The sequence below is a fragment of the Epinephelus lanceolatus genome, chromosome 1 (genome assembly GCF_041903045.1).
Source record: "Epinephelus lanceolatus isolate andai-2023 chromosome 1, ASM4190304v1, whole genome shotgun sequence".
Taxonomy (NCBI): domain Eukaryota; kingdom Metazoa; phylum Chordata; class Actinopteri; order Perciformes; family Serranidae; genus Epinephelus; species Epinephelus lanceolatus.
The window spans coordinates 14886881-14896680 of record NC_135734.1 but is presented as its reverse complement, the minus strand read 5'-3'; the positions used below and the strand labels follow the sequence as shown (position 1 = coordinate 14896680).

At 41.2% G+C, this 9800-nt stretch overlaps 1 protein-coding gene across 1 annotated transcript; it reads right to left on the bottom strand.

Annotated features, from left to right (window-relative positions):
- Window positions 1-1791: 1791 nt before the first annotated feature.
- cyp27b1 (cytochrome P450, family 27, subfamily B, polypeptide 1) lies at window positions 1792-9600 on the bottom strand. Its single transcript, XM_033627367.2, has 9 exons — window positions 9303-9600; window positions 8115-8305; window positions 7519-7709; window positions 5935-6135; window positions 4669-4832; window positions 4407-4573; window positions 4236-4317; window positions 3486-3683; window positions 1792-2966 (listed from the first exon to the last, which is right to left on the bottom strand). Exons 1-9 carry the CDS (start codon window positions 9510-9512, stop codon window positions 2853-2855), a joined length of 1518 nt encoding a protein of 505 aa, XP_033483258.1. The 5' UTR covers window positions 9513-9600; the 3' UTR covers window positions 1792-2852.
- Between the last annotated feature and the right edge of the window lie 200 nt (window positions 9601-9800).

Here is a 9800-nt window from a genome sequence, read left to right as displayed (position 1 = left end):
TTTTCTTCCTGTGAGGTATTATCGCCGTTAGCAGCTTTACAACTCAGTACCGCCGCCTGCTGGAGTGGAGGGTCAGTCTGAATCATCCTTTGCTAGGTAAGTAAGTAAAGTAAGTCAAATTTATTTATATAGCACTTTTCACAGAGAGGACTCACAAAGTTCTTCACAGGATTAAAATACAAACAAGAATACAAACATACAGGTCACATACAGAGACACAAAAATTAAACAGTTGTTGCGAAACTAAATCACTTAAGACAAGTTAAAGAATGCCTGCCTATACAGATAGGTTTTAAGATGCTTCTTAAAGATATCAACCGATGCTGCGGCTCTCAAATTCTGTGGGAGCGCGTTCCACAATCTGGGTGCAATGGATTCAAAGGCCCGGTCACCTCTAGTTCTAAGCCCAGTGCGAGGAACTGCCAACAGGCCGTGATCGGCTGACCTAAGTGTCCTACTGGGAACATATACATGCAGCAGGTCAGACAGATACTCAGGTGCCTGATCATGAAGGGCTCTGAATGTTAAAACAAGAATTTTGAACTGGATCCTAAAGCTGACAGGTATTTTACATCTACATGAAATGTCGTCTAAGTATTTGAAACTGAAGTTGTTACCTTAGTTTTTATTTTATTTTATTTATTTATTTATCTTTTTGCATTTGGGAACCCAGACCAGTACAATTTTCATTTTTTTATCCTGTTTCAATATTTCACACCCTGCTGTTGTCTTAAAATGGTGCTGAGCACACATTATATTATAATCATGATATTATCCTTAATAATATTACTGCTAGCAGTATCACCTTGGCCAGAGAATGGCCCCAGTCCAAAAGTCTCGAACTGTTAACATCACCCTTAATCTGTTTGAAATGCTTTTAAATGCATCCATGTATGTGTAAATATCAATATAACTTGTTAACATATACATTTCAATGGTAGATCTATCAGTTTAAAATTAACTTTCATTCTCATCTTACTTTCCAGTAATCCATTAACCACTGCCAACTTCATGAAAACCATCACAGGAAATGTTAGAGGTCTTACTATGATAGTTTATTGCTTTTTTTTTTCTTTTGTTTTTCTCTGTTAGTACACCAACCACAGCTCCAAGCTTTCTTTTTCCTTTTCCCAACAGGGATCCAAAATTTTTCCAGCATAGTCATATGGTGTTTTTGATGCCCCTGCAGGTTTACCCAGTGTACAGTAACAAAATCAGCATTTATCTCAAGTCTAGTGGTGTTACTCCCACGGTCCATTTCTCCAGTCAAATACTGGACTTTGGTTTCACTTTGGTCCTCCCTTATCAAACATCTAGAAAGTATAGTGCACACATCTAATACACTTTTACATATCAGGCTGCTAATTGTAGCGTTCAGAGCTGATATCACATTTTGACAGTTCAATAACACTATGTTTTGACATGGATCCTTAGTTTCAGGTTAAATATCACTGTTTGGTACTTGGTCCAAATTATCGACCCACAGCAACTGCACCTCACCTCACACTCCACATGGTCACATCACGCAGGAACTTTGATACGCTGTGTGGTATTTCCTAGAAATCACTGCCTACGTGCCGCACTAACAGCACACATCTGATCAATTGGACCTAATCTGATGCAGCTGATGTTAGAGGTTGAGGCAAACACTGAATTGTGACAGAGGTGGCTATTTTTGTTAACAAGACAAGTGGGCATCACATTAACACCAACAGAAACAGGTAATATTATTGACATAAACTGGATTTTCACTGGTTTGACCAAATAGAATCAACACATAGGCAGAAGTCCAACTTGAAACCTTTTAATGGCATTTATAGTAACAGTTTTAAAATGTGTTAAATTAGAATAAATACAGTGTTCAGATACTGAAGCTTATTACACTTACAAAATGGTAGTATATCACTCAGAGTAGATTTTATAAAAAAAATTAAGGACAGATAAAGTTGCATTGTAGCGCACTGTTGAACTGTGGCATACATTTACATTTCATACAATACAGACAAAGCCTGAGTGCAGAGTAGCCTACGTTTTGAACAGTGGCACCATGCGTTGCTACACAGGAATCATTTCAACAGCTGCCTTTTTTTTTTCTTTTTCAGAAAGAAACCCGTCACTAACCGTACACCATAAGCACCTTATAAAATACACTTTGATCAATACCATAGCTACATAAAAGTCTCACAGTAGCTCAGTAAGAGCTGAGGAAACAGCGTGTCCATGTGCCAGTCCAAGATTCTCCTGATACCTCTGAATAATTTACAGCACACATCTCAGACTCACATACAGAAATGCTCTTGAAATGAAATATGTGCACTACCAGGACACACGGGAAATGCTGCATGAAGTTAAAACTGCAGAACACCACAGGTTGTCATAAGATTTAGGAAGGGGTTACTAGAAAATCAAAAATCAGCGTCAAATACAGACATGTTGCAAATTCCTTGAATTGCAGCCTTGTCTGACAAAAGTCTGAAGATTTTCTTTTGAAACATACTGAAGGAGATCACTGGCCTGCTCTTGGCCTCTGTGCAAATAAGTGCTTGATGGTGATTTTAGTCTAAAACACCCACAGTCTTACATTTGGAGTTAAACCGCTCCCACTGCAAAGCTTCGGTGATGAGCTGTCACTGCTCATCCTGCATTCGTTTGTCCTTCTCCACACGTCAGCCTCCACACCGCTGGGTTACAGGTACGGAGGGCTTTGGCCTTTGTCGTGTTGAAGGTTGAAGGTCTGCTCTGACTGTGTGCAACAGGCTCGCGGTTCCCGTGATAACTCCGCCTGCCAGCACTCTCTACTACGAAGAGACTCACATTCTCGTTCATGTAACAAATCAGCTCAGGAGACTGGGTCATCGTTCAATAAACTGGAGGCTAATGACACTTTCAGGAACCAGAAGAGTCCGAGTCATGGGCTTAACTGAAATCCCCTCTGGGTCCGGCTTCACATCAAACTCTATGAGGATCTAGTGGGAACAGAGGAAACAGATTTACTCCAAGGTGACTGAAAGGGGAAAAAAATCAAGTGCTCATCATGTGCTAAGTGTTGGGTAGTTGCTGAAATCCCTGGATTAAGTAATCAAATTAATTCATTTAGAACTGGATTTGCACAACGGCTCAAGTCCCCTTCTTTTAGTCTCTTACATTATTCCAAGAAAAAATGCAGCAAGAGGATTTGTCGGAAACACTGTGGTTTCTGACGAACCGTGTTTAATCGGAAACAATCTAAAGCACTTGTTAAATAGTTTAAATAATCTGTGTATATGCAGCATGCAACAGAGTGTGTTACAGAGTCTTGAGACAAACATGTTATATACTTTTTATGTGTACATGCTGCATATGCATCTGTGAACGAGGTTAAAACTAATCTGATTTTCAGCGTTCAATTACTGCTGAACATACACATTTTTCATCATAGTAACTGGCAAAAAAAGTCTTCCTTGTTGTATCATAAACTACCTATTAAAGTCTTAATAAAAACTCACCCTGGTAAGAGCGAGGTAGAGCTCCAGCTCGGCAATACGACGACCTATGCAGCTGCGTTTTCCCACCCCAAAGGGTACGGAGGCGTACGGGTGGTGAGTCTGGTCCTTGTTCAACCATCGATGGGGCATGAATTCATCTGGATTTGGAAAGACGGCTGGATCCCGCGATGTTGCAAAGTGGCACAGAGTAATCAGGGTCTGGATGGAAAGATTTTATTGTCAGATACGTGTAACATTCACATTTAGCCCAGTATGATGCGCTCCTCACTGTGGAGGCCCATTTCTGCCAGTGTCATGAGTCTAAAAATAATAAGTTAGTATCTCAAAATAATGAGAAACTTTCTTAAAATATTGAGTTAGTATGTCAGAAAAATTAGAAACTTTTTTAAAAAAAATAAATTAGTATGTCAAAATAGTAAGAAACTTTATAAAAAAATATAAGTTAGTGTCTTGAAATAATGAGAAACTTTCTTAAAAATAACAAGCATCTAAAAATAATGACTTTGCATCTCAAAATAATGATAATAAAAATAATGTGAAAATAATGCTTCTCATCGTTTTGAGCTACTAAGTCATTATTTTCCAAAAGCTTTTCATTATAATGACTTACAGGATGTTTTTTTTTCATCACACTGGCAGAAATGGGCTTCCATAACTCACAGTGTACATGACACATGACAGAATTGAAGCCAAACACTTGTCACAGAATATGAATGATTTCAAAGTGCGCTAATTCCACCACACACTCACATTTTTAGGGATGAGGTAGCCTCCAACCTGGATGTCTCTCTCTGTAATGACTCTGGCATTAGCAGGAATAACTGGATACAACCTGGAAAACGAGACAAAGTGAGCAAAATGAAATTGGCTTATCCTATCATAAACTTCATGTCCTCAGGAAATGAATCTTCTGAGTTATACCTGAGCACTTCTTTGATTGTGGCCTTCAGCAGAGGCATGCGGGCCACATCGGCTGCCTCAGGAATGCTCCGACCCTCCAGCACGCGCAACACCTCATCCCGCAGTGATGCCTGCACCTCAGGGTGACGTGACAGCTCATACAATGACCAGGACATGGTGCTGGAGATCTAAAAAAGACAGATAAGATGTAAGAGAGGATAATAAATCAAGGAGAAGTGATGGGCAGAATCCAGCGAAGGAGAGGACAGAGTTATATCCTTACCGTGTCGACTCCTGCAAGGAGCAGCTCTGTCACGTTGCTGTAGACAGTCTTCATGGGCAGCCCGGTCTGCGACAGGAAGTAGGTGAGATAATGGCCCTCCACGTTCTCTCCACGGGCGACCTTCTCTGCTTCAGCCGTCAGACGCTGGTCAATGTGGCCTTTTGCTGGAGGCACAGAGATTAGAGGCGGTTACGACAGTGAAGGTGCAGCGTGTACTGCAGTCCTGAGCTTCCTGGTGTGATTTTTAATAAGCTACAAAAACCATAAATTAATTGTGATTATAAACTAGACTTGATATCTGAGGAAAACCACCAGACAGCTAGGTTTGTTTTATATTCTAACCACACTTTGACCACCATGACTGATGCTCAAGACCTCAGCGCAGACGATCTTGCAGTGCGTGAGGGTTAAAGACTTTAATCTCCTGCTTCCTGATCCAGTTTGCACCAGAGCGATTATTTTAAACATGTTCAATTCAGATCTGGATGAGTCTTGATGCACTGTAAGAGTGAGTGGAACGAAAACCAGGCAAACCAGCAACAGCCAATGACAAATGGGAAGGGGGCGGAGGGAAAGTAATCAGAAAGTGTGGAAAGACATACAGAGTGTTGCGCCTCTGTGTTTGTTTTGGTTTCATGTTTTAGTGAAGTGCTAGCTTGTGTAGGGTCTGCTAAACGTCCCTGCTCACACACATACACACACACACACACACACACACACACACATATATATATATATATATATATATATATATATATATTTTAAATGTATTTGATTGTTATGCTCTATTTTTTGTTATTTCTTTCTATTTTCTCACATTTAAAAGCATTTTTGTAAAATATAGTGTTACATACAAAAGTAGGGCTGGGCAATATATTGATATTGTGTCAATATCGTGAAATGAGACTATGTATTATCTAAGATTTTGGATCATAAATGTTGACTTTCCTGGATTTAAAGGCTGCATTACAGTAAACTGATTTAATTTTCTAAAGTGTACTGGTTGTTCTATTATTTGCCTTTACCCACTTGTCATTACTGATGATTATTTATCAAAAATCTAATTGTGTAAATATTTTATAAACGCACAAATAATAGTTGTTGCAATATCGAGGTATTCGGTCAAAGATATGATATTTGAGTTTCTCCATATCGTCCAACCCTACATTCAATCATCACTATTGGAATTAATATTTCTAAGAAGGTGTACATTTTGCTTCTTCTCCCCGTGCCCACACTAAACTCCAAAGATTAGCAGTGACCTACCAAAGTCGAACATGTAGTCCCAGCACTGACAGAAGACGTTCCAGGGTTTAGGGAATAGCTGGTGCAACCACTTGGGCATGGCCATGGTAAGAAGCGTCATCACAAACATGGTGTTGATCGACTGGATGAAACGCTCTGTCTCTTCAGGGACCACCTCATCAAGGCAACCGATCCTGGATTCAAACAGCACGGAGGAAATGCCTGTCAAAGAAGAAAAGAAAGAAAGGTAAATGAGGAGGTGAGAAAGACACGGCACACGGGCTGAAAGATATGCACTGTAAACTCCAGCTGCACAGGGAGATGAAACCACATCTGAGGCTTTTGGATTGTAATGTTTTTATTTCTCAACAACAGTTGGCCCGGCTCCCACTCAACGCCGCAATCATTTTAACGACGGTGGAGTAAACGTTAGAGCGCCGTGCATGTGACAACACAGTCACTGGACTCGAGCTGTGTTTAGTCTGGGGAGATGTGGGCAAGGAAAATGAATGAATGTACAATAACTCTCTGATCCTGAAAGAATAACTGCTGAGGAGCCTCGAGGCAGAATGAGGACCAAATTTAGCTGCACTCAATAATCAGCGTTAATATGAGCTGGTATTAATCTAAATTTAGGAAAGTACAAAGACCATTTAAGAAGTATTCTACTTAGGTACAATTTTGAGCTACTTGAACCTGACTTGAGTGTTTCCATTTTAATATATGTTTATAATCAACTATATTTCAGAGGAGAATACTGTTGTTAGTTATCAGTTGTCAACTATTAAATTAATCACCAAATAATTTGACAATTGATTAATCAATTTGAGTAATTTATCAAGAAAAAAAAAGTCAATATTCCCTGATTCCAGCTTCTTAAATGTGAATATGTTCTGGTTTCTTTACTCCTCTCTGACAGTAAACTGAATATCTTTGGGCTGTGGATGAAACAAGACATTTGGAGACAGTGATCGACATTTTCTCCCCATTTTCTGACATTTTATAGACCCAACAACTTTTCTATTTATGGAGAAAATAATTGACAGATGAATACATAATGTAAATACTCATTAGTTGCAGCCCTTGTGCAAATTTTATACACCAAATATATGTTCAGTTTATAGGGTATAATGCTGTGTTGTGGGTTAAACTTCTCAAAAGTATGTAGTAAAGTAGCTTAAATTATCTCTAGCTCTATCTTAAGAACCACAGCATTAAATTACACATTACACAGTAATGCATCAGTGACAATTACCCAATATAATATAAATGTATAATAACGTGACACTCTGAAGTCATTCATTCTGCTTTTCCTACTCCTAACTTTGAATGCAGGACTCTTACTTTTCCTTAAGTACAGGACCTGACTAATTTTTTCCACCACTGGACCTACGAGCTAAAGGTTACTTATTGTCGCTCTATGATGGAAATGTTGAAACTATTCGGGCTCAACCAGCGTTGACAGACGTGTGTTTAAAATGTCAGTGTAATCACGTAATACTGCTTCCTGCATGTGGCTGGCCCTAATTACCCATGTTTACACGGTGTGGTACACCCTGTAGTGATGCATGACGTGACCACTCCTCAGACCACATGAAACCTTACCCTCGAGGCCGAAGCGATAGAATTCGCTGGCGATGTCGGTGACGAGGCCCTGGGAGCGCCTGCGAAGGCGAAGTTTGGCAACGAGGTCGCTGACCACGCCGTTTAGGGTTTTATCATAAGCTTCCACTGCTTTTGGTCGCAGCATGTGCTTCCCCAGGAGACTTCTTACTGACTGCCACTCCTCCCCCTCACTGGGAACACACACAGAGTAAAAATGAACAAACGGTCATGTTAGTAAAGTATTTCAGCTGCGCTACATCAGGGTTTCAAGGGTGTTTAACAGCTGGAATAAAAGGGTTTTGTCCACTTTATGTCATTCAGAATCAGAAAAGAACTTGACACCAGACATTGGTAATACAGTAAGAGGGTAAATAATTCAAAGCCTTGTAAGTCGAACGTCTCAGCATTACACTTGTAGGACGTCACAGATCTGTTTTCCCTACCCTTTGATCACTACGGCCGTTTTCCATTCTCAGTTACTTTATTACATCACTTAAGGGCCACCACATATCATTCAAGTTTACTTTAAATCTGACACTATCTTGTGATTTGTGGGTTTCTAAAGAGAGAAGAGGAAGTCTCAGAGTGACACTCACGCTGTCAGGAGTCCATAGTGGTGTCCTCTGAGCTTCCTGTAGTCCTTCCAGGAGGAAAGGTCAGAACGCATGGGGTGCTGGCCCTCCTGCCTCAGCACCTGCTCAATGAGCGCCGGATCAGCCACATGAACCGTAAGGATGGGGCCGAAGCTCGCCTTCCACATGGGCCCATACCGCTGTGCTCCTTCCAGCTGGGACATGAAAGACAAAGAGAGAGGAGCGACCTTGTGAAAACACTGCAGGCTATGAGGTGATTGGCGTCATCTTTAGATGCACTGTCCTTTACTGTGAAAAGCGCAGTGCAGAAATGAAGACGCACGCAGGCTTTTCTAATTCACTAATGATGAATCGTTTCTGTTGAAGTTACGTAACTTGACAGGCACAGTTTAATCAGCCATACCTTCTTCTCTACTTGACAAGACAGTAATTATAATATATACTGAGGAGGGAAACAGCCTCTTCCAATATTTAAATAAGCCCCTCCCCAATATATTGATGAAAAGTCATATAGATTTTTTTCCTTTTTTTTGTCACTCTTTATATTATACAACTTAGACATAACAGGTCATCCTAGGCCAGCCAGGGGAGGGGAGGGAAAGGGTTAGACATTAGGTTAATTTTTCTTCTGGAGTTTCAATACCGGCAACATTTGTAAAACATGTGGACACATATGGAAGATATGTGACTGTAGATATATGATTTATTATTAAAATAATACATTTATGGATACATTTTTTTTTTCTGGGGTGGGGTTGACACCCTGGCAGATTTGGTCTCCATGAATGTGACTCCATGGTTACGGCCCTGCTACTTGACATTGATAATTGGTGGTTAAATGACCTGTAAAGTTATAAAATGTTTAACTGTCTCAAAAGGTAAGTTTAGATTAAAGCCCCCTTCAACTCAACAGTGTCTTGCTTATTGCTTGATGGATGATGTGTTATGTGCAGAGCTTGACACTAAAAGACTGTTTTCACATTCATCTGCTGACAGGGAGAAAGTTTCTCTGTGCACACCTTAGATCTCAGAATTTTCCACCCACACATCCACCCATGATCAGAAATGCATTCAAGCTGTCCGTCCTTTGCATCATTTTAAATCATTTAATCCACCACGTTGCAGCCTATTGAATGCATTTGTATTATAATATATATGTTGTGGCTCCTCTGCTGAACCTCATCATCTTACCTGCAGCTCGTGCAGCCGTGACAGCCCCCGTTTGGCGAACAGGTCCCAGGCGAAGCTGGCGACCGACGGTCCGGGCATGTCTTGCAGAGTCTTCACCGCCTGCTTGGCCGATGCGCCCTCAGCCCATCTCTCCATCCACTTGACCAGGGGGAAGGCGCTCCGGCCGGATACTCTGAGGGCTTGTTGCAGCATCCTTCTCACGATGATCATGAGGCGGTGGCCGGACACGGCTCTCCTGGATGTCGGTGCTCATTTTGTTTTCCCCGGCTGGAGGCAGTATTTATAACGCGCGACCTGCTCCTCGAACCCGCGGAGATAAAGCTGTACATTTTTTTAATCTGGGCCAATCACGGGTGTAAATGCGGCACAGGCCCCGCCCCCTCCCGACTGGATGAGACACTGAAGGCGTGAGCCGAGAGGAAGGTGTGTCCAATCAGAGGGCTGAGCTCAGACCGGCCCAGAGACGGCACACGTGGAGGTCCTGGATAAATAATAGCC

What these genes read in the sequence shown, in the direction of transcription:
- cyp27b1 (XM_033627367.2), bottom strand. Translation starts at nt 9,512, where the DNA reads ATGATCATCGTGAGAAGGATGCTGCAACAAGCCCTCAGAGTATCCGGC. An exon ending in CACGGCTGCACGAGCTGCAG is followed by an intron (nt 8,306 to 9,302) that starts GTAAGATGATGA and finishes TTCATGTCCCAG; the next exon opens with CTGGAAGGAGCACAGCGGTA. An exon ending in TCTACCTCGCTCTTACCAGG is followed by an intron (nt 2,967 to 3,485) that starts GTGAGTTTTTAT and finishes TGTTCCCACTAG; the next exon opens with ATCCTCATAGAGTTTGATGT.